Source organism: Felis catus, chromosome D3 (assembly GCF_018350175.1).
Source record: "Felis catus isolate Fca126 chromosome D3, F.catus_Fca126_mat1.0, whole genome shotgun sequence".
NCBI classification, from domain to species: Eukaryota; Metazoa; Chordata; class Mammalia; order Carnivora; family Felidae; genus Felis; species Felis catus.
The window spans coordinates 74,412,686-74,437,943 of NC_058379.1; the positions used below are offsets into that span (position 1 = coordinate 74,412,686).

The 25,258-nt window shown below is 38.9% G+C and overlaps 1 protein-coding gene and 1 long non-coding RNA gene across 27 annotated transcripts in view; one reads left to right on the forward strand and one right to left on the reverse strand.

Moving 5' to 3' along the window:
• TCF4 (transcription factor 4) overlaps window positions 1-22,554 on the reverse strand; it is a 352,018-nt gene extending 329,464 nt beyond the window's left edge. For 8 of the 24 annotated variants that reach the window (XM_045042392.1, XM_045042391.1, XM_023242021.2 and 5 more), the window contains exons 1-3: window positions 21,073-21,207; window positions 20,064-20,155; window positions 18,286-18,358 (exon numbers count right to left, since the gene is read on the reverse strand). In XM_045042392.1, coding sequence (XP_044898327.1) covers window positions 18,286-18,358; window positions 20,064-20,135 — 145 coding nt within the window. In that variant the 5' untranslated portion in view covers window positions 20,136-20,155; window positions 21,073-21,207. Of the gene's footprint in view, window positions 1-18,285; window positions 18,359-19,027; window positions 19,155-20,063; window positions 20,156-21,072; window positions 21,208-21,526; window positions 21,656-22,350 lie in introns of those variants that run through there. The other 16 variants (XM_023242019.2, XM_023242017.2, XM_023242012.2 and 13 more) reach the window with 8 other exon arrangements.
• A 443-nt stretch (window positions 22,555-22,997) lies between these two features.
• The window catches only part of LOC109493469, a 301,393-nt gene continuing 299,132 nt past the window's right edge, over window positions 22,998-25,258 (forward strand). Inside the window, exons 1-2 of one of the 3 annotated variants that reach the window (XR_006588431.1) lie at window positions 22,998-23,386; window positions 24,828-24,921. This is a non-coding gene — a long non-coding RNA (uncharacterized LOC109493469). The remainder of the gene's footprint in view (window positions 23,387-24,827; window positions 24,922-25,258) is intronic. The other 2 variants (XR_002737096.2, XR_006588430.1) reach the window with 2 other exon arrangements.

Genomic DNA, 25,258 nt, shown 5'->3' on the forward strand with positions numbered 1-25,258 from the left:
TTTGTAAAATTTCCAAGGCACCAATAAATACTGCAAAGGTCAAAGAAGAAATCATACTGGAAATTTTAAAACAGTTATAAATCAAATATAATGAACGTGTTATATACTAAAACCTATGGAATACATGACAGCAGTACTTAGAGGTTATGTTACAGGCTTAAGTTCTTACATTTAAAAAAAAAATAATGACAATTTAATAAGCTAAGTGGTCAACTCAGGAAGTTAGAAAAAAATCAGAGAAACCCAAAATAAATATCAAGTAGGCAATAAAACAAGATTAAAAACTGGTGAAGTAGAAAACAGACACAGATACAATAATAATCCATAAAGCTAAAGTTGATTCTTTTTGAAGACAAACATGAGAAAAGCCTCAAGTGACCTTGATCAAGGAAAACACAAATCAAATCAGGAATGAAAAATGAAACTTAATTATAGAGTCAGCAGAGATTAAAAAGCTAGTAAGAAAATACCATGAACAACTTTATGGCAGTCAACTGAAAAATTTATATGAAATGGAAAAAAGTTATATATATCATATATATGTATTTTTCCACATGATTTTAAAACTATCTGAAAAAAGAAGTAACATTCTCATTCTCAACAGTTTTTATTTAAAAATTGTATCAATGGTTTAAAATCTTCTCACATCAGGTTCATATAGCTATATAGATAAGTTTTACCACATTTCAAGGAACAGAGTATTTCAACCTTATACAGACTCTTCTAGAGAAAAAAGAGTGGAAATATTCCCCTATTCATTTTACAGGTTAATATAAACTTGTAACCAAAACTAGACAAGGACAGTAAGAAAAGAAATATATACCAATCTTAGTTATAAGCACAGATAGAAAATATTAGAAAATTGAGTCTGGAATATTATTTTTATTTTTTAAATGTTTATTTACTTATTTTGAGAGACAGAGAGAGAGTATGTGAATAGGGGAGGGGCAGAGAGAGACAGGGAGAGAGAGAATCCCAAACAGGCTCTTGTGTCAGTGCAGAACGTGACCCGGGACTCCATCTCACGAACTGAGATCATGACCTGAGCCGAAATCAGGAGTCGGACACTTAACCGACTGAGCCACCCAGGCGCCCCCAGAATACTATTTTTAAGAAAGTTAATACAAACAGGGGTACCTGGGTGGCTTAGTCGGTTAAGTGTCCGACTTTGGCTCAGGTCATGATCTTGCGGTTCGTGGGTTCGAGCCCTCCATCAGGCTCTGTGCTGACAGCTGAAGCCTGGAGCCTGCTTCAGATTCTGTGTCACCCCCTCTCTCTGCCCTCCCCATGCTCATGCTATGTCTCTCTCTGTGTCTCAATAATAAAAGAAAGTAATACAAATACATCTTGATCACATTAATTTTATCCCCAAAATGCAAGAGGAATTTACCATAGGGAAAAATATAAATGTCACTCACAACATAAACACACTAAAGAGGATCTAAAAATAATAATTTAGGGGCACCTGGTGGCTCAGTCAGTTGAGCCTCTGACTTCGACTCAGGTCATGATCTCACAGTTCATGAGTTCAAGCCCTGAAATCGGGCCCTGTTCTGGCAGCTCAGAGCCTGGAGCCTGCTTCAGATTCTGTGTCTTCCTCTCTCTCTCTGCTCCCCTCCCATCTCTCAAAAATAAATATACACTTAAAAATAATAATAATTTAAATATATGTAGAAAAAGCATATGATAAAACTCAATGCCACTCATGATAAAACTCTTAGCAGAATATGTATAGAAGGAAATCTCCTTAACAAAATATCTACTATTGTCAATGTCAACAGGGAAAAATCAGGAAAAGGACAAGGATATCCACTATTGCTGTTTCTACTTAACAGTGTACTTCAGGTTCTAGATAGCACAGTAAGACAAGAAAAGAGGAGGGAAAAGCCAACTATAAACGTTTCAAAGAAAAAACAACACAACTGTCATTATTCACACATGATATGACTACCTATAAGAAAAACTAAAGAAAACACAAAGACATTTCTAGACTTAATATGTTTAACAACAAGGCTGGATATAATATAAATCAATATGCAAAAATCAATTGTATTTATATATACCAGCAACAAACAATTTGAACACTGAATTAAAACACATTAAAAATAGTAACAAAAAGTAATATATCTAAGAATAAATCATCAAAAGATATACATAACCTCATGAAAAAATTCTAAAACCTTATTTTGTGATACCAAACATGACCTAATGAAGAGATACATGAGTGGAGATAATCTTGTTAAAAATATATTAATGTTCTCCAAGTTGATCATTGGTTTCCACGTAATTTCAATAAAATCCCTAAAAGGCTTATGAAAGACCTTGATGTTATTTTTAAAATTCTTTTAAAAATTCTGTGGAAGAACATGAGCCCCCACCAACCAAAAGTAAAATGTGTACATGTGCAACAAAAGAAGGAAGAGGAAGGAATTTACCTACCAGATACCAAAATGTAATATAACATTTATGATAATATGGTATCTAGGCAAAAGTAGACAAACTATAGACTAGGTTAAAGGGCTCAAAATGAAAGACCTTTATAAATGAAGAAACTTAAAATATTACAGAAGTGGCATTGTAGATGCCTTGAGAAAGGACAGACTTTTCAATAAATGCTTCTAGAACAATTGGCTATCAAGGCATTTATGGAAATGGTGGACTTGGATCCATACTTCCCACGCTACAAAATCAACCCCAACTATATTAAAAACTTAAAGGCAAAAGTCAGAACTATGAAAGCCTTTTCAGAAGAAACATAGAGAATATCGTTATGACCTTGGGTACAGATGAACTTTCCAACCACAGCACAAAACATGAAAAGGTAAAGGCAAAATAATAATAATAATAATATGAATATGAATATGAATATGAATACATTAAATTTGTTGTTTTCCATTCTTCAAAAGATGCTATAAAATAGAGGGTAAAAAATACAGGTCATAACATAAGGGAAAGTATCTGTAGCATGAACCACTGAGAAATAATTACATCCAAAAAATTATTAAGAACACTTACAAATCAGTAAGAAAAGAACCCAGCAACTCAATAAAAAAACTAGGGGCGGGGGAGGGAGATTTCACAAAAGAACAAACATGAATGATAAATAAATACATGCATACAAGATGTTTAACCTCATTAATTATCAGTGAAATGCAAATCAAGACCTCAGCGAGATACATTTGACATCTTACACTGACTATATTGATACAAATTAAGACATTTGATGACACCAAAGGTGGACAACCATATGCCTCAAGAGTAATCTTTGAAGCTGCTGGGAAGAATGTGAATTGGTAACAAACTTCAGAAAACAATTTGGCACTATCTCATCATTTTGAACACTTGCATAACTCTACAACCAATTTTATTCATAGATATCTACCCTACAAATATCAAAAAAAAGTGATCAAGAGTGCATCAAGATGTTCTGGAAGGTGTGCAGTTCCCAAAAAAATGGGGATAAATCCAAAGGTTCATTAACTTAGTTATTAACGAGATAGTGCGTAAATAAATTGAGGCATATGCACCACCAACAGGTAGAATGAACTAATGCCACATGTAACAACATTGACAAAAACACATAATACCAAATGGAAAAAGTAAGTAGCATAAGACAGTGTAAGAATGTCACTTTTTTTATACTGCTCCATCAAGTAAAATCAAACAACACATTATTTAGAAATACATATATATGTCATAAAACTACTTCAAAAGATCAAGATATATATAACTCTGGCAAGGAAGATGGGGGATGTGGGTAAGAAAGGAACTCACAAGGAGAGGCAAATGTTCTGACACTGCTCTGGTTCTTATGTTGAGTGGTGGATCCAGAGTGTCTCGGTTCTACCATTAAGTTTCATAATTTACATATGCTACATGCATTATTCTGTAGGTGTCAAGCATTATATGATACAGTATGCTTTGAAATATTTGATCGGCATTAGACTCAAAATAAAAAGTGTATGGGTGGAAGGGATTCAGAGACAGCCAGGATAGACAACAACTGACAAAACTCTTGCTTTGAAGGAGGGCAAGAAACAGGATGGTGGTCAGAAGGGAATGTGAATGAGAGCGAGAGTGTTTGTTTAGTTTGTCACATTTCTGTTTTGTTTTTAATTATGAGATATTTCAAGCATAGAGTTGTTAACCATAACATTCTATCATTTTCCCCCTCAAAAATAAAGCAATGCAGATACTGTTAAAGCACTCTGCGTGTCCTCCCCCTCCCCAAAGGAGAGTTATTGTATTTCATCTTACTTTTTAACTGAGAGTTACTAATGCATGCCTAAATGCTGAAGGAATTCTCCAGGAGGAAGGAGCAACACATGAGTGCTGTCCACTTATATCAACATTACCTACCAACTCACCAGCAGCAAAGCACATGCTTTAAGGAGTTTTCCACCCAGTGCAGATGGGTCCATGCCTCTCCCCTTTCAGCACCCTTCTGAGGAAGAATACGCAGAATACTCTTGGGTCATGGAGCCAAGTATTTATTACTAACTGTCATTGATGTCAAGTTCCAACCCATACTGACAGCATTACCCTAATGCTGTAACTAGCTGGTCTAAGCAAACATGGAAGGAAGGAGGAAGGAAGGAAGGAAGGAAGGAAGGAAGGAAGGAAGGAAGGAAGGAAGGAAGGAAATGAGGGAGGGAGGGAGGAAAGGACGGAGTGAAAGAGGGGAGGGAAGGAAGACCGGCTATTTTTAATTCAACTTGAACAATAAATATACCAAAAGAATGGCAATAATTTTCTTAACTAAAATGGACTAACATGCTGGTTCGACAAGTGACTCCCAAGAGTAAACAGCTGTAAGCTTCATTTTGTTGCTAATCAAAAGTAAACTGATGGGGCGCCTGGGTGGCCCAGTGGGTTGAGCATCCGACATCGGTTCAAGTCATGATCTCATGGTTTGTAGGTTCAAGCCCCTCATCGGGCTCTGTGCTGACAGCTTGGAGCCTGGAGCCTGCTTCAGATGCTGTATCTCTCTCTCTCTCTCTCTCTCTCTCTCTCTCTGCCCTTCCCCAGCTCATACTCTGTTTCTCTCTCTCTCAAAAATAAAGAAACATTAAAAAAAAAAAAAAGTAAACTGACGATTCTTCCCCCAAGGCCATCTCAGACAAAATACTATCAAATAATAGTGTTTCGGTCTCAGACACAGTATCATATAAATCAAACCACCCACCTAATGTTCACTAGCAAAGACACTCAACAACATCTCACACATGTGCCACTCAATACCTGACTAGAGGTACTTGATGAATTCAACAGGTTTAACCAAACTATCGTAACATTGACTGGTAATAAGAACAGAAGCTATAAGAAGCCTAAATAGTGCACGATGACCGACGACCGCCGAATAAGAAAGAAGAGTCCCCTTCGCCTGGTTCTTCCACTTCCACTCTGCGCCCTCTCTGAAGAGAACTGCAAAATCAACCCACCACTTGCCTCTGAAAACAAAAAGCACTTCTATGGTACTTGGTTCCTAAAAAAGCAGTGGATATCACAGGGCAGTTGAATTAGGTCTCGCAGTTGCTTTTGGAAGGCACAGTAGATTTTCAAGTATTAAAGTTATAGAAAGTTTCACCAAAAAAGAGCAGGGGCCCAGTATGAATGCTCCTTCCCCAGCGGGCTAAAGTTATAGATATCAAATAAAGTCTACAGTCAGTTCTCTGACTGCACCACCCACACCACAGCAACACCATCTCTCATCTGGATTTCTGAAGCCTCCCAAAACTGGTTTGAGCCACCCACACCAATTACCCTTGAGGTCTGCATTCTGGGCTGCAGTCAGACTGTTCCCAGGCACAAATTTGACTGGCAGCAAGCTGCACAGGTCCCCTGTTGCTCAGCCTGGCAAGGTCTGGCCCCTACAACACTCCTCCCCAGCCTTGCTCAAACCATGCTCTAACCCCCTCCCCAACCAGCTCTCTCTGCTGGAACCTATTCCTCCCTGCCCACTTCACTAGCCCTCCATCCCTTACACCTCAGTTCAGATGTGCCGGCCTCAGGGAAGCCTCTCCTGACTGTTGAGCTCGGTCAAATGTCCTGTGGCAAACTTGTCCAATGCTCAGATGTGGAACTTGGTATTTCTCTGGTTGATTATTCAGTGAATGTCTGTCTCCCACATTTAGACAACGCAGAGCATATCTACCTTGCTCACCATTTTATTTCCAGGACCCAGCATGGTATCTGACGCACGGTGGATGCTCAATAAATAATTACTTAGTTTTAAAACTAAATGAATAGCTTTACTGCCCATAAGGTTTAAAAATAAATATTTAAAAATTCAGGCATGAAAATAAAAAAGATAACCATGCACATCTAGTGCCCTTGAAGTAAATGAGCACTATCTATAAATCCAAAACTTTAATTTCTGCTCAAAAAGGACAAAAGGAGTATAATTATCATTGTCTCCCAAAGAATCTCTGGTACTATATGTGAAAGTACATTCGTAACAGGGCACCTGGGTGGTTCAGTCGGTTGAGCACCCAACTCTTGATTTCGGCTCAGGTCATGATCTCACAGGTTTGTGAGTTCAAGCCCTTCATCCAGCTCTGCGCTGACAGTGCGGAGCTTGCTTGGGATTCTCCCTCTCCCTCTCTCTCTCTGTCCCTCTTCACCTCTCTCTCTCTCTCTCTCTCTCTCTCTCTCTCTCTGCCCCTTTCTGGTTCACACTCCTTCTGTCTCTCTCAAAATAAATAAATAAACTTAAAAAAAAGAAAGAAAGAAAGAAAGAACATTGATAACAAATACTCTCCCAGGTCCCATTTTCCTAAATATTTGAATCCACTCTTCCTTTATAGTCAGGTAGAGTACACATGTACACAGTATTTCTATGCTGCAGTCAGAAATGTGAAGTCTGAATTTAGTTATATTTTTTTAACGTTTATTTATTTTTGACAGAGAGGGTGCACACAGGGGAGGGGCAGACAGAAAGGGAGACAGAGGATCCAAAGCGGGCTCTGCACTGACAGCAGAGAGCCTGATGCGAGGGCTGAGACTCAGGAACCAGGAGATGTTGACCTGAGCAGAAGTCAGATGCTTAACTGACTGAGCACCCCTGTACTCAGTTATATTTTAAAGTATCTTTCCAAGGGGTCTAATTCTATATTTCAACACCACTTATTTTAAAAGTACTTTATTGTTTTTTTTTTTAATTTTTTTTTCAACGTTTATTTATTTTTGGGACAGAGAGAGACAGAGCATGAACGGGGGAGGGGCAGAGAGAGAGGGAGACACAGAATCCGAAACAGGCTCCAGGCTCTGAGCCATCAGCCCAGAGCCTGACGCGGGGCTCGAACTCACGGACCGCGAGATCGTGACCTGGCTGAAGTCGGACGCTTAACCGACTGCGCCACCCAGGCGCCCCTAAAAGTACTTTATTGTTGAATCGGTATAGAACTTTCACCTAACAGGTGCAGTATCATACTCATTCTAATTACAATGCTAAGGTTGACATTTATTCTTCTTTACATCACCACAGCGTCTACCACTGAGATTTGTCTTGATTCTCAAAAACATTTACTGAATTAATGAATGAGTGAGTAAATGAAACTTAATAATTATTAATAATTCTATGTTATTCCCGTGAAATACATTCACACTGGAAAAAAATGATATTCATTCATCCCTTTCACTTTCCAAAGTTTTCAAAATTCTTTAAACAATCAGCCCTTAAACAATTATGGATTTGTTTTTAAGTAAAATTAATTAAATTAACTATGGGACATTTCTCACCTTATCTAATTCTACCAAAATTGCTACTAATGAAAGCGGGACAGCACAAATGTACATCCCACATACAAGAAAGAATTCTACATAGGTTGAAAAGATCAATTGAATAAGAGGTTAGTAAGATCAGGGGAGAGTAAGGCGTCAAAAGAAAATAAACCTTGTGGCTAAAAGTAACCTGACAAAGAATCACAGTGCCCACAAGAGTAGAAAGACAATCAGTGGTTTGGGTCACCAGTTAGTACACAATGATGTTCAAGAAGGCACACAACAAAGAATGATTATTCAAACAAGGACTGAAATTGATATTGTTTGGTATTCCCTTTCAAAACTACAAAACTTGGTTACGTATGAAATTGTTTAGTAAATCTTCCAATATTATTACCACTGATGACCAAAACATTTTCCTCTTTTGAGTTTAAAGTTGCAGCACTGCAAAAGATTTCTACCATGAATCCCTTATTTGTGAAAGTAAAGGAAAAGTTTTTGGGGATATGTAGGTTCATAACTGACATTCTTAAAAATGGATCTAGAATATTCCCTTATAAAAATCTTGTTTCAGGGCGCCTGGGCAGCTCACTCGGTTAAGCGTCCGACTTCGGCTCAGGTCATGATCTCGCTATTTTTGAGTTCGAGCCCCACGTCAGGCTCTGTGCTAACAGCTTGGAGCCTGGAGCCTGTTTCAAATTCTGTGTCTCCTCCTCTCTCTGCCCCTCCCCTGTTCATGCTCTGTCTCTCTCTCTGTCAATAATAAATAAACGTTAAAAACATTTTTTTAAATCTTGTTTCTACAATGTAGCAAATACAATCATGCATTAATAAAGTCTTCCTAGGACACCTGGGTGGCTCAGTCAGTTAAGTGTCCAACTCCTGATCTCAGCTCAGGTCATGATCTCAACAGTTCGTGGGTTCAAGCCTCAAATCGGGCTCTGTGCTGACAGTGTGGAGCCTGCTTGGGATTCTCTCTCTCCCTCTCTCTGCCCTTCGCTCTCTCTCTCTCTCTCTCTCTCTCTCTCTCTCTCTCTCTCTCTCTCACTCTCCCTCAAAATAAACAAACTTTAAAAAATTTAAAAAAAAAAATAAATTCTTCCTAAGCCTATTTCAACCATCACTTTAATTTTTGGCTTCTTGTGGAAACTGAAAACACATGCTAGACACGGAAATCCTGGCATGTCACAGAGAAACAGACACATCAATCTGAAATCATCAATACTTGAGGGGAGAATTGTATTTACATATATTTTTCCTATTTGTGATGTAATTACGATAGATTTTAATCAAAGGTGATTCTGGCCACTTCATGATGTTCTTACAAACACTATGTAAGTTTTGGCTAGGATCACAGTATCTTTGAGAATGTTTTTTAAATACATTTCTGAATGTATTATATAGCAATAATAATTACCACATTTCCCTGCTAGCTTTTGAATCAAAAGATGTGGCACTGGTAATGGTGATGGCAGTGATAATAAAAATTACAATGATGAATTCTTGCAATCTGAAACTATTGTTAAGTATGGCATAAAATCCCCTCTTAAAGTTTAAAGTTTCCTGGAAAGTTTCAAATTATTTTTCCAGCTTTAAGATGTAGGCTGTGAGGTTCTATCACTTTGTCAAAATGAAGCAGCTATGTACCAGAGAACACTGCAAAAGAATCTAGATTTCCAGAATTCCGCTAAATAAATAAGTTTCTCCACAGCAGCTAAACTTCCACTGCTGAGTGATATAACAGGAAGTGTCTGGACCCGGGAACATAAAAACCTTGATTTCCATCCTGACACGACCATTAAAAAACACATACTTTTGGAAGGGACTGGATTATAATCTCTAATAGCCCCAAGGAAATCCCCAAAAACAAAAAAGAAAAAAGAAAAAACAAACAAAAGAAGGCATCCGAAATAGGGACGCTGCAGGTTGAAGTCACTGTGGTTGTCCATACCAGAGCTGATCCCACAGCAGAGCTGAGGAGCCTCTCTTTTTGGAGATCTCTTTAATCCACCCTTTGCAACCTTTGCAACAGCCTTCCTCTGTGCCTGCTTCACAGTGATCGTGACACAAAATGCTCAGTCCCAGTGCCCCCAGGTCAAAATGCTATTCCTCCCCTTCAAGGCTCAGACTTGATTTGTCCATGAAGCCTTCATTATTCTTTTCCCTCCCAAAGAAAGAGTTTGTCTTTGTCTAAACTCCCACAACGTAAATGGTACTTGCCTTTTGGGCACTGAAGGCTAATTCTGTATGTGGTTTTCTCTCCTTTACTGTCAGAATATATGCCCTCTCAGGGCAGGAACTATCTCCCATAAATCCCTCTATGTCCCATAATTGCTAACACAGGGGGTTGAGCATAGCATGTACTAAAAATATCTATGAGATCAACCATCAATAAGAATTTTGATAGGTAAATAAGTAACTAGCTAGATAGAAACAGCATTCTCCCTCTATGGCCAACATATTAAAACCCAAGGGGCAAAACAGAAGATATGCCGTTAAGTCTCCAGATAGTGATATAAATAAATTAACCTTTCTAAACCATACATTATCAATTTTTACTCTTCTTAAGTGGATATAAAAGTAACTACTGACAAGGTACAGCAATTTGCATGTTTTCATGTCTCGCTCTTCAGCATTTCACACAGCGTTAAACTGTAGTGTCCAGAACATTTCAATATCCTTCTTCCTACAAGATAAGTCTTTTCCTGGTTTAACTGTCCCTAAATACCTTGCATTTAAGTCTTGGCTTGGGAAATTTGAGATTAAAAACCTTCCATTTGGATGCTTTGCAACTCAGCTAAGTACCTCAAGAGGGAATGTTTAAATTAATGGAAGATTAAAGCAAGGAAGAACATTCTAAAAGGTAATGGGGCTTTGTCACCACCTCCTCTATTTTATTGGGAAAATAGTCTTTTCCCAGGGGGCTGAAAGTTTATATGCCAACCATCAGTCTAGGTTAACTATTCAAAGTTAAAAATGTTAGAGAAAAAAAAGTTTGTAATGGAAATGCTGACATGCCATGAAGTAAGGAGGCATTGGCAGGTGCTCCTGTAACCCAGGGTCATAATTCAATCAACCTGTATTTTGACGTCATCTGTTTCAGAAAAAAGCCAAATGGTTTATGAACAGCTCCAGAAACCCTGAGATTAAATTACAGCCCTGATATTTAATCATGGGTCTTACTTTGTTATTTTTAATAACACAATACATTTTAACAGTTATTCGTCAACTGCCTTAGCCAAATTGGAACACGTGATGACAAGTGAGGCGGATTATGATGTCTATCTCTCATAATCTAAATTTTTATTATTTGTTCAGAAATGGTAGATTATACACTTTTTCTTCTTCTTAAGAAACATACAGTTGGTACCCACGGATTGAGTCCAAACCTTAATTAAAAGCAGCATGGGGTCCCTGACCAGCGGGTCAGGACATCTGTATTTGTGTCTTATTATAGCCAATAACCAACTGTATGATTTGGGCAAAAGACATTTAATCCTCCCAAACCTTGGCTCTTTACCTAAAAAATAATAGAGCATCTCCAAAGTCTCTTGTAAATCCAACTTTCTATAAATTACTTAAAATCAATACTGTGTACTTTCTTTGAGGCTCCCTGAGGACCTAATGTAAAAATGTGATAGCTGAAAAGCTGAATTTTTAATTCAATTAAAATGACTGATCAAAAGGCATTTTAGTACACGAGAATTTGTAAGCTAGAATTTTTAGAGGCAATCAGCAAATGAAACAGGTTCTTTAAAAAGTAATGTACAAATACTGCTGAACGTGTGAAGGGTTGTTTGCAAAACAAATCAATACAGGCCCATCCAACAATGGATTGCAGTTAATAAACTACATATAGTAATTACTACCAATGGCAGTCTAGAAAGTCATTCATTAAATGTTAATTGTCACACAAAAGTACAAAAGCATCCATTTGAACAATCTGGTGGCTGCACCTTTAAATAAAATACTTTCTTACAGTCCTGAAATTCATCCATATTAACTGATTTTAAACACAGCTGGGTATTTGATATGCTGATTAACTAGGCCTTTATTTATTTTGGAAATGAAAGTAAATATGACAACCTTTCTCAACACTTTTGCTATTCCTAGGAGTTGGACATAAATATACATATATATACACACATATATACACATATACATGTATACACATATATATACACGTATACATATATATGTGTATATATATGTGTGTGTATATGTATATATGTGCATGTATATATATACGTATACACACACACACACACACACACACACACATATATATACATATATATATATATATATACTGCTTATAGCAAAGTGTTAACCAATCTCCTCTAAAGACTAAATTTGTACTTCTCTCTCATAAGCATTAAGAGGCATATGGTTCAAAAGTACCTACCTCAAACACATGTGCAAACCTTACTGTTGAGCTTAAGTAGGCTCACAGATATAGCAAATGCATAACCCAAGCGTAAGTTTAAAAATTTGGTGGTCCATTTTGAAAATTTCCTTCCGACTAATAAGAAACCATTAACATAAATAACCTTTCAAAACACACAACCATATGATGTGCTTTATTTTCTCTAATACTTAGTGCTATCTAATTAGCTTGGAAGAACACCTGGTCATAAAATATAGCTCATAAAATAAGAAAATAAGGAAGGGGGGATTGGTTTGGTTTTTTGTTTTGGTTTTTTTTCTGTTTCTACCTAGCTTCATTTTGATGCTGTGTCTGTGTAAGATCTGACTTACTCAACATATAGATTTATATTCTAAAGGTTTGGCCAAGAACATTTTGGTGCAAGACTTGTAAACTGAAGAACATTTCAAAACACACCATGTTCCTTATTAGGCAACTTGAGATCTGTTATCTTGGCTTATGGGAACAGATCTAAATAGCATCATAATACTAAACGTTGAAAATCACAGGCCTGGGGCCACCAGGACTCAACTCTATGCCTTGGACGAGGTTGCAAACTTCCAATATAAAATGTAGTTTACCATTAGGAGTAAATGTTTGATCTGTAAAGCTTACAAAATTACTTTGTTTATCATAGCAGATGAAAGCAAAAAGGAATAATTTTAAGCTCAAAACAAAACTGTTTATATGACAGTCTTTACTGCTCCATGATTCTCAGCATTTAAGACAGATTCGAGCAATTAACAGCATAAACTTTCATTACATACTTCTATTATATATGTTTATGTGACTTCGCTGTTCATCTGTTATTTAAGTGATTTCCTCATTACAATAGTAGGGTAAAGATAATTTGCTGATGCTGTCAAAAATGTTAAGCATTTCTGTCTCAACAGATCTTGGATCCCCACGCTTGTTTAATGCATTTTATTTACTTAAGTCAGTGTCAAATAGAGTACTGCTTCTTCCTTCTGAATTTAGAAAATGTAACATTTTAAGCACATGTCTGGTAATAGACACATCAAAACTTCAAAACTGCTTATTTTAGTGATGCAGATGGAGTTTAGGATTATTGTTCGTGAATGAATATTAAGTTTCAAGGATCTAACAATGAACTGCGAAACTTTTTTTTTTACAGTTAAAAATAGTAAATCTTTATTTTTTAGATATTAACAGAGCAGGCTTGGGTACCTCCACTCTTGGTTTGATTAGGTACATTAAAAATAACTGAAAACAACGTATTTTCACAGGCACCCAGGCACACTGTTAATTCACAATAGAATGAAAGCACAACTTTGAAAAGATCTACTATATTCTCCTTGTAATAAGAATAATAATAGCAATAATAAAGAGACACACTAAGTCACATTGAAATCCAAAATGAATTAGAAAGCCAGCTTATCTGGACACTAAGGCAAGAAAAATATCATGGTTTATATCATTATCTTAAATATGGTTTTTAAAAACTGCTTATCTACTCTAAAGATCAGGAATAATATTACATGCCAAACCTCAATAATATATTCCTATGTCTACATAATCTTGAAAAATAATCTATATCGGGCCATGTGTGTATGTGTGCAAAGGACACTGAGTTAGGCAGACGTGAGCTTAAAACCTAATTTATTACTGGCTGCCTTGAGAGCATGTCATTTACCATCTCTGAATCTCAGTTTCCTCATCTATGCATTGAGCATGGTAACCCTTGCATCTCATGGTTCTTGAGAGGAGTAAAAATGTATAATAAATATAAGTCGCAGAGCGCACCACTTGACATATTAAGCACTTGTATTTTGTCAGTGTCAGGCCCATCCATACCCTATTATTCTGTCTAATATCTTGCAAACAGTCACGGGGGAGCTAAGGTAAAAGAGAATGATCAATAATCTAAAATTTAGTTCTAAACCTTAAAAAGCATTCGAAGGGCACAAGCACATACACAGAAGCAACATCAACACACAGGGTAAAATCCTATAGCTTATTATGCAACACAAATTAAGGAAAAACATAGTAGTGAAACCAATGTTAGTCCAATAAAGGACGTGCAGAGCCATAAAGAATTAGCAAATCAGAACTTGTTTTTTAGAATAGCAAATAAAGGCAGAGGTTAGAACCTCCTTAACTTGGGCCTCAGTTTCCTTTGGCTGGACAATGAAGACAATGGACTGTATACTAAAAGAGGTTGCTATCCCCAAAAGTCTGTAATTCTAATATAATGGGTTTAATGCCCCTTTACTTACTTTTAAACCTATTTACTTAGTCTGCTGCTTACAAAAAAGCCATACCACACTTGTGAGTTGTACTACAATAGTAAGGCTGTTTGAAACACACACACACACACACACACACACACACACACACACACAAATACAGATACACACAATTAAATAATTCTACCACACAGATGCCTTTAAGGGGAGAGCAATTATTTTTCACACTATAACCATGAATGCAAACAGTTATGGATGGAAATTAATTCAGGATGCTGACCATTTGAATTTTCTCTGTGATACAAAAACTACCCACTGGATTCATTTTTTTTTCTCACTGAACTTACTACATTGATGTGTCATTGGGTGTTACGTGGATATAGGTTAACTAGCCTGCATGAACATTAAAAAATGTTTGTCTTCTTCCAAAAATGACCATGACAGGGATGTAGTGTGTTTTACTTCTGCTCTTAATCGTTCAAACACCCATTCATTTGGCAATCTTTCACAAACACTGAACACCTAAGTAAAACTAAACAGTTACAGGCGGGAAAAGCTCAACTTTTAAACTAAGGGAGGAAGATGTAGTATCCATCATAGACTAACTGTAAATACATGTAACAGATGTGACCAGGGCTGTTCTTGAATATAGATCATTTTAGTGGCCCAACTTTAAAACTACTTTTTAAAAAGATGCTAAAACCAGTATGTTTATCTTTTGCTTTTAAAAGACTCAAAGGTAACCAAAGAAACTGTATTTTTTGTTAGAATAGAAAATTAAGCCCCGTTCATCGATAAATTATAGACTTTAGGTGCTTGTTTGCTTTTTCTTTTGGTAACTTGGCCATCTTACTTTTTAATGAGAATAATTTTCCAATCATCCAGGCATGTGTATCCTTTTAGCTTGTTTTAAGAGCAATGATATAACGGATATTAAATCCCTTTGTATACGTTACCATATAGGTTACAACTATTTCTTAAAAATAATTCCAGAGCCCACCAATTCATTCTGTTAAGGTCATCGAAGCTCTGAACCATCATGGCTGAATTGTTTTAGTGCTCTCTGCTGAACACCTGCAAACATCAAACAAAAACTGCAGGTCCTTTCCTGGGTTGACAAAAGCCTTTCATGTGAAAAATGCTCCCTGGGAATGTCAGGCTGTAGCTCAGGTTACATTCCATTCTCCCTAGCAGCCTCACCATTTCTTAAGGTGGTAGGAAAACCCATGTTTGAGAAATGAAAAGATTAAAGGGAATATGACCACACTTTGTTTTCATTCCCACATTGCAAATCACGATGGAGCATCCTATATTAATCGATTCAAAAGCTATTGGGAACTTTAAGTATGAAATATCACCATGCCTCACTTTGAAGAAATACAGCTGGTTTTGCAAAGATGAACAAACAGTTCACTTACTTACAGTTCAGATCTTTGTTTCTTAGACCCAAGTTTCAAAGCTACCCATGAAAGTCACACCTGAGCCCACTCAAGACGAGTATTAACCTGAAGTAAATTTAGAAAATTATTTCTCTGTCCAAAGTTTCCTAGCTCATCCTTCAGTTAAAAGGCAAAATGCACTTTTCCTGATTTTTCTACCTGATGTTCTTTAAAAGGGATTCATCTTTGTTGTGGAAATATAATGGAATGGAAATATAAGCCATTTTTTTCACTAATAGCCCTGTGTTCAAATATGTCTTGAATAGATGAGAAAAACCAACACTACAATCTGTACTCCATATATTATAATCACCATCACACTGCATTGGATGAGTACCCTGCATTTTCAATTCAGCTGCCACCACAAAATAGCCACTACACTTTTTTACCTTTACAAGCAAACATTTGGGTCTGAAAACTACAACTGTGGTACAACGTAACTCAAAGTTCAACACCTTAAAAAGAATCACAGTATATTCATTAGAAATATCATACGTGACATGTCACTAAGGATGACGTCTCTGTCTGGGTTTGTGTGTGTGTGTGTGTGTTTGGTGTGTGTGCACATGTGCGCACGTGTGTGTGTATATATATTTGTCTTAAGAACTGTGTAAGTTCAATACATAATCACTTACTAAAATGCATTAATACATATTCATACTTATCCAGCCTGTACTCTCTGTAAACACTTAAACATCATAGCAAGGACTTTATTTAAATGTGAACACAGAAAAGGGCCCAGATGCACAGTTGTCTTTTTAAATGTAACACAATTTCATGCTTCTAAATCACTTTGCTTTATTAAACCATACCTAAACTGATACACTTAAGTTATTCCAAATGTGTCAGTTTTCACAGAGTGCAAAAGAATGTTTTGCACTTTGAAAGCAGACTATCTCTGGGCCTTTGTGACATAATCTACTTTTAGATTTAAGCTGAATACACGTTTTCTTAAGTAAAACCATGACGAAAATTGCTGTCAGAGATAAAGTCTGTTACTGTTTTGATACTAGCATGAAATATTAATCTGCCTACAAGAGATTCTTGCACTGATCTTTACTTCAAAGTTGTGTACAGAACACAACACCAAAATTTGGAAGACAAAATACCAAAACAACAACAACAACAACAAAAATATTAAGTCTGTAAATGGAAAATATAACAGGGTCCAGGCCACTAAAATACAAATATACTGTCAGAAGTACTTTTAATCAAGGTGGACCCCAAAACTGAAAAGATAAAATATAACCATAGGAAGCATCTTATAAATTATAAACATGTTACTTAGCCTATTGGGGGCCAGAAAAAGGAGACGTAACTTATTTGGAAATGAGCAACTTTTAAAAGCCACTAATTTTATAAAAGCATCCTAATTACACAAATCGCAAAGGTGAACAGATTGCTTTCATTGCCAGAGCATCAGATGAAAATTAAGAGATGTGAAATGATATTCAATAGTTAACAGAAAATTCCACTGGCACCTCGCAGCTAAAAGATGTCAACATTTACCAGCCTGACTTAAGAATGGTACTCTGTCTAATGTACTGGTATTTACCACTGCCAGAACTCCTAAAATACTACAGCTGTTTAAAAAGCATAAGTGGATTTAAGCTTTAAGCCTAAAGGATAGCAGGTAACCATGGATGCCTCCTTCCTATGTGAAATTCATTGGACAAAAAAATATATATATATTTTAAGTAGTATCATATTTTCAGTTTTCACTTTATAAGAGACCTTCAGGGAGTCCCCTACTAAAACTCTTCCTTAGATGCCAGATAATCATTGCGCACACAGATTCCTTTGTGAATAGCGCTAACGTCTTTTTTAAGCATCACCCAAAGACCTTTCATTTATAAAATGTAAAAGTCCTTGCAAATTTGAAACTTTAAATATAGCAAAAATTCACAGCATGAGGAAATGCTTAGAGGACAAAAAATAGCTAAAGCATCAAAAAGAATGCTTTAAAGAGAAATGAATTCATATTTAGCTCTCAGATTAGCAAGAGGCTCTCTATTTACAGCTATGGTTTACAATGCAGCATTCATCTGCAAAGTAAGTGCTCACTTCTTTAAAAGGGTTAATTATACATAGTACCCAATAATTAATATTATTTACGAGGGATTTTCCCTTTTTTTTGAAAGTTAGATTTTTCCCTCTATTTTCAAATAGGGAAATAAATTAATTTTCCCCTTGTCAACACTGGCCTTATCTTCACATGTTTGATTACAACTGTATTAGAAAATTGCTTTTAAATTAAGTAATGGAATTCTGAGACAATTTCCTTGATTTAAAAAAAAAGGCCTAATTTTAATTCTGCAGAAGATAACATTTTGTGTAAGTTATACCACTGATGGACAGTGAAATAACCATATCATTACAGGCTACAATTTCAATGACTTTTCCAGAACACTTCAACAGAGCCAAAAATATACAATGAGTGAATAAACAGCTAAGAACATTTAACTACATGCTAAGAAAAGAATTTACATACTTGAGCCAGTAAAATGTCCACTCGCCAAAGAAGTTGGTCCATTTTTCCCACTGCTCACAGGAGGTGAAAACATCTAAAAGAAACAAAGAAATATTACTGTTGAAAAAAAGACATTTGTGCCTTCAGAGTTCGTCAAAGATCTTTCAGACTCTTACCAAATAGCTTAAGAGTTTACGTTAAGGGTTCATTTTAGTAAAATACATCACCATCCAACTTAAAACTAAAACAAGCATAACATTACCAGTCACCCCCCCCCCTTTTACCACTCTGTTCTTAATTTTTCCTCAGGTTCATTAGACTGCCAGCACTAGGCAGCACTGGTCCACTTTAAACAAACAGTCCCCATAATGTTATCAAGATTCAGGGTGGAGGGCAGCGGCCTCTCCAGAAAACACTAGTTTTACAAAGGAGAAGAAAAAAGTTGTTTGCTTTATGCTGAAAACCTTGGCCATAAACGTGGCAATGTCCATTTCCATCCCGTATAGGATTTGCCTGTCATATGTGAACCCAAATAAATATAAAAGTGCCACCTGCACTAAATTCTCATTTCGTCTCTAACATGAGAGCAATTTGTAGCAAGACTCTCTCTCTCACTCTTTCTCACTCTCTCTCTCTCTCCCTCTCTCTCACTCTCTCTCTCTCTCTCTCTCTCTCTCTCTCTCTCTCTCTCTCTCTCTCCAGCATTTATTTCGACCCTAATTGGCTTCCCTCTTCTTCGACGTATCTAGTGGATAATGCGCACCTTCCCTGAGTCAGAGCCTGCAAAAAGCAAAGGAACGAATGGAGAAAGTGCAGCAAGCAGAAAGGGGGCTACAAAGCTGCCTAGGGCTACGTTTCCTGGCAAAACTTCCGAAAGCCATTTCTCCAGAAGAAGGTCCAGAAGAAGCAGCAGCAGCAGCAGCAGCAGCAACAGCAGCAGCAGCAGCAGCAGCAGCAGCAGCGGCAGCAGCGGAGGCGGCGGCGGCGGCGGCGGCGGCGGCGGCAGCGGCAGCAGCAACATGAAAGAGCCCCACTTAGAAGGCGGTTTGGATTTTATTTGTGTGTTTTGTGGATTCTTTTTATTTTGCTTTGCAAATGCATCTTACACCAAACTCTCTCGGCATTAAAAATGAGTGAATTCCCCTGCCGGGTCTGGGACTTGATTTGGGAAAGGGAAGCAAAGGGATGCAGGACCAACTACAGCCGTAAAACTCCACAAGTGTGCAAGTTTTGCTTTGTGCTGATCTCACGACTGTGAAATGTACCAACCCGGTCTAAAGGGTTCTAAAGAGTGTGTGCCCAGCACATATGCACGAGTTTTCAGAATCCTAGAAAGAGATGTAACTAATACGTATCCAAAGCATCATCAATTTAAAACTTTAAGAGACAACTGGGTCTCCTAGTTGCTCCTTTCCATTTGCAGAAAAACAAAAATAAAAGGAATACTGCGCAAAGTATTAGTACTCTCAGGTCCAGGTAAGGCCAAGTTTTAGGGTGGTCTGTTTGTCCTTTCATTTGGGGGGAGGTTCCATTATTTTGAGGGTCCGGTGGGTAGGGAATTCAAGGCAAGTAATTTTACACTCTGGGGGAAAAAAAAAGCCTGAATCGTCCATCACACCCAAAAATTGTAGTTAAAAACTTATCAAAAAGACCTTCATGTTTGCCAAAGATTCAGCCAATTAAAAAAATTATTCCTGTCCTTTAGATTACTATTGGTTTCTAGCTGAAGTGTTTGGGTTTTTTGTTTTGTTTTGTTTTGTTTTTCACAGCTGTTGTTAGTTTCCACCGTTCTTTCTTACCGCACTGAAATCCAGTAAATCACTCAGCTCTTTGTCCGTCCCTAAGGCAGCCATTCGCTGTTGGTGATGCATTTTAGCAAAATCACACAAACCTAGAAACATGGAAATAACCGCAATCAGAAAATCCAGTCCCAATCCTTGGAGAAAACACAATCGGATTTTTGGAGACTGGGGGGGTTGGGGGGTGGGGATGTGGGGGCGGGCGGGATTAAGGCGGAAAGGAGGGAGGGATGGGAGAGTTTTGTTGTTTTTTTTTTTTTTAAGATGGAATAGGCAGCAATAGCAAAAAAAAAAAAAAAAAGCGATACTGATATTGTATTTCCAAAGAGACGATCAAAACTGGTAACATCCACTATAAAACCAAATCCGGGAAAGGAGGGGAAAAAAAAAAAAGCCGCTCTTCAGCGCATCATTTTATGCAACAGGAGGTAGAGCGAGAAATGAATGGATCACAGAGAAAAGAGAAACTACTCAGAACGATCCGGTCTCAACTTTCCCCCCCACCTTCCACCCCACCCCCCTCACACACACACACACACACACACACACACACACACACACTCACACACACGCACGCACACACACACTCACACACACCACTCCCCTCTGCATTTCAAAGTAGCTATAAAGAAATTAAAGATGAGCGTCTCTGGAGTGAAAACACGTCCAAAGGGGGAGGGGTGACAGGGTCGGCGAAAGGGGGGAGCAGAGTGGAGGGTCGGGTCCAGCACCCTAATTTGTGAAAGAAAGGGTTGTAGAAATTAAAGTCAGGCCCTTGGCAAAGTCATCGGTCCCTCCGAGTGGCATGACTGGGGAGGGGGGGCGGGGGGGGGGTAGAGACGAGGGGGAGGGAAGAGGCGCGGGAGGGGAAGGGGTGTCTCTTCTGGGAGCGCCGGGAGCCGGGAGCCCGCGGCTCGGGAGGCGCGGAGCCGCGTGCGGAGCCGCCGAGCCCCAGCCCCGCGCCGCCCGGCGCATCAGCCCGCCGAGCCCCGCCGGCGCCCGTACCTACCGCCCGCGCGCGAGAAGGGGCTCTCCGTGCACCGCCGGCGCCGAGGCGGCGTTCATGTCTAACCACTGCCTCCACCACCACCACCTCCGCCTCCTGCGCCCGCGCCCGCTCCTGCTCCTTCCCCGCCGCCGCCGCCGCCGCCGCCGCCGCCGCCGCCGCCGCCGCCGCCGCCACTACAGATCCGCAGACACACAGCCAAGATCCCTGACTCTTAACACCAACTCTCTTCTCCGGGGAGGGGAGGGGACGAGGGAAGGGGGGAGGGGGAAACACGCCGAGGCGCACGGAATTGCAAGTTCAGCAAAGAAATGGGTGGGGGGGCTCCGGCGGGGAGACGCGGCTCGCTCGGGTCGGGCTGGCTGGGATGCACCCCACCCCCCCCCGAGGAAAAAAAAAAAAATCTCAACACCTCCCCCGCCTCGCAAAAAAATACAAACGAAAATTCATCGAGCACCTCATTTTCCCTCAGATCGTCAGTTACAATCTGAAGCCTGAACAGTTCAGTTTTTGCCCGTTTCATCCATCGGAGGCACTTTGAAATTTATTCGAGTTTACATCCCCTCACTTCTTTCTTTCTCTGACTCTCGTTCCCTCTCACTCACACATCCACACACAGCAAAGCAAGTTTATACTAGGCTGCAAATACACGTGATGCAAAAAGACTTTGCCAAGAGGAACAATATTTTTCTTTTCCATATATAAACCAAGCCACATTTTGCTGGGGAGATTTTCATTTCGGTACTTTTGCATTGGGGGCGAAACCTAAATTGCATACTTTCTTTCCCCTTCCTTTCAAGTCACAGATTAGTATAGCTGCAAACTTCGCCAAAAAAAAAAAAAAGGCAATTTTTGAGGGTGGATGTTGTTTTGTTTTTACACTTGAGTTCCTAGCCACGCTAAGTCCCCGTTCGCCAGCACTTGTAAGTTTTGAATTCAACATTTACCATTACAGGCCTTGCATGCTCTTAAAACATACTTTTTCACATCACTTTTTAGGATAAAAATTAAGCTTCATAATTCTATCGTTTCGTAATAACAAGCGTGCTTTATCCAGTATATGCAACATACGCTATTTTAACGTGTGTTAAAATACACATTCCAGAAACCCTGTTATTGCTAGATGTGCTAGTACATACACAAAATGCATGCACACACTTTTTCCCATTGGCAATTATTTAATAGGTTGTTCCTTTTGTTTTAATAAAACATTGGGATCGACATTTTAAAAATTAAATTCAATTACAAACAGTTTACTCTGACAGCAAATTGTAACGTTACCTTAAATGGCCACAAATATGCTCACAATATTCCAAGGAAAGTGACTTTAAAAAGAAAGACAAAAATCTTCTGCAAGTACTTAGTATCTCACATGTGTATCCCCCAAAAAAGTATTTTAACTGGTACTCAGTTCTGCTCCAGGGATATCCACAGAATACAAGATTATGCACCTGGTTCTGGTTTTTGCATTTTCCACCGTAAAACTGCAACAAAATCCCCTCCCCCAAAAAAGAAATCATTAAAAAAAAATCCAACAACTTTTTCTTATTGTTTATAAAAAAAATATCAATACAGGATAGTTAGAATTTTTCCTCAAACAAATCTTGTTGGTGGTTTTTTTTTTCTTCTCCTCTTATAAAGTCTTAAACTTGTTCCAAGTTTAGAGGTGTCTCATCATCATCATCCTCCTCCTCCTCATCATCATCACCATTGACTCCCCCGTGGAGTCACATTGATAATAATAGGTTTCCCTGAAAGATACATTGTAATCCATTCACATCCGGGCACTGCGGGCTTATAAAGAGAAGGCGCTGCGGCCGCGGCTGCTCCTCCAGACAATGACTGGGGAGGGGCGGGGCGGGAGCGGGCGATCATAGAGTAGTAAACACGGCGCCTAGAGAGGCGCCCAAGATGGCGGCGCGTGCGGGCCACGCCTCCTCCGGGACCGGAGGCGGGTGGCTGCGCTCGGTCGGGTGTCGCGCGTGGGGGCTAAACTGCAAGGGCTCATGAGGTTGGGGCTGTTCCCAGGCCCAAGCGTGTTCCTGCGCGCTTCTTCTTGCTCCCTTTGCTTGGTCTTTCCTGGGTTTTTGTTGTTGTTTTTACTCAGAAGTGTAGTTTCTAAGTAAATGAAGGCATTACACGCCACAGATTTGCGCAGGGGAGTCAGATCCCCTGGCTCACCCTGAGGGAGGCTGGCCTCAGCAACAGAAAGCCAGAGCTCGGATTCTCCCGCAGTGTGGAGCCAGTCCTCTTAGCTAGCCTTGAACAGCGTGGGAAAAGGCGGCTGTACCAAGTTGTAGATGCCGGGCTTGAAGAGGTATGAGGGTGCCCTCCACCACCACTCCCCACCCCACCCCCCCCAACACACACCTTTTTTTTTTTTTTTTTTTTTTGACCCTGGAGGAGTGAGAACTTCCTAAGTCCAGAAAGTCTTCACTTGGAGAAGACTTTAGGTTATAGCGTCTTAGACAAATCGAGTTTGTACCTTGAACCACTACTGACTCAACTTCTAGTTCTGGGCGAGCAGTTACCTTCTCTAGCCTGCTTTCTGGTCTGTGGCATGCAAATCGTGATCACCTTCCGAATTTCCTGAGTTAAAGGATAAAGATGGAGTCACCAGAGAAGAAAATTTCCCTTTCCATCTCTAATTCCAGCTAAACTAACTGATATCACTAATCTAGCCCACGGGATTTTAAATGGAGATTTCTCTATTCCACCAGTGTAATTGTACTCCCACCGGAGAAAAGAGTAATAATCATGATAGGTTAACATTTCCATAGTGGCTTTACTATGTGCCAAACGCTGTTCAAGAATTTCTCAAGTATTGGCCGTTCTAATCCTGAGAATGACTCTATAGAGTGTGTCTTACAATATTGTTATATTTATATATATTTATATGACATCTTTTATGTTTTACATACAGAGAATCAGAAGCAAGCAATGTTGGGTAGCTTGACCCAGGGCACTTTGGAAAATGATACAAACTTGCCTAAAAGTACACAATTTTAATAAGTGATAGCACTCACCTTTGAAGACAGGCAGTCTAGGATCAGAGTTGACATGCAACCACATTCCTATACCATCTGGCAGCAGGAACTGCCTAATCTCCATTTTCTGATGCAATTTTGTGGCAGTAAGAGAGTTCAGATCAATCTTCAAGATCTTTTGTTTATATGTAAGCTTTTAGAAAACAAGAATTAGAGCATTTTTAGGTTGTTTCCTGTCTATTCACACATTGTGAAGATTCCTGTTTTCCATCCCCATTCCATGTTCTCATCTTAAAGTTTACATGTAGACACTACTTTATGCTGCATTATTACAATCATTATCTGTGATTCTCAGAGTAAGCCTCTACAGCGCTGTACTGAGATGATGTAATAAAAAGTTCACAAACATTTGTTTAAGAGAAGTATTCCATTGGTTCTACCTCTAATCAACTCTGTGACCTAAGGCTTGAGGTCAATGTGTTTTACTGTAAAATACAGAGGCTAGATTAGATAATCCCTTAAGATTCTTTCTAGTTTCTAGTTAGATTGCAAAAGCCTCCCTTTCCTGAATTTCAAGGGGAATAAATGATCTGTCCAGAAACAATTGACAGGATCAGGTGGGGGACCTCATTGCCCCCAAGTGATTGCTAGCACTTTTTTTTAACTGCATCCCACAGTCAGAAAACCATGCAACCACCCTTCCTGTCTTAAATTAAGGGACAAATGTGGATTGTTTTGTTTTATTTTGTTTTGTTTTCCATGAACTATAAGAAGAATAGGTATATCTACGAAGTTATGCTTACGAAGATTGGAGACACCTTAGAAAGGAAGACTCAGTAGAATTTTGTGAAACTTGGATAAATAGGTAAGTGTAGCAGATAGGTTTGGGGATGCCTGTTCCATTCTATGGACTCTGTTCCTTAAAAATCCTGTCCTTAAGTCCTGATGCAGAGGTAGAACTTGATGTGGGTACCATATGACCTTTCTATAACCTTCCTGTCCCAGTTTCACCAGCCCCAGCTGATTGGATCACAGGAACTAAAAGAGGAGTGGTCTGTGATCTGACTTGGAGTCAGCTGGCCAGAGTGTCAGGAAGCCAAGCCATGTGAGCCATGGTTATAGGGAAGCAAGAACCATGAGTAAGCAGAGAGAACTGCTCTTTAGATAAGAAAGATCTTAGAAGTTCTGAGAAAAGTAGACAG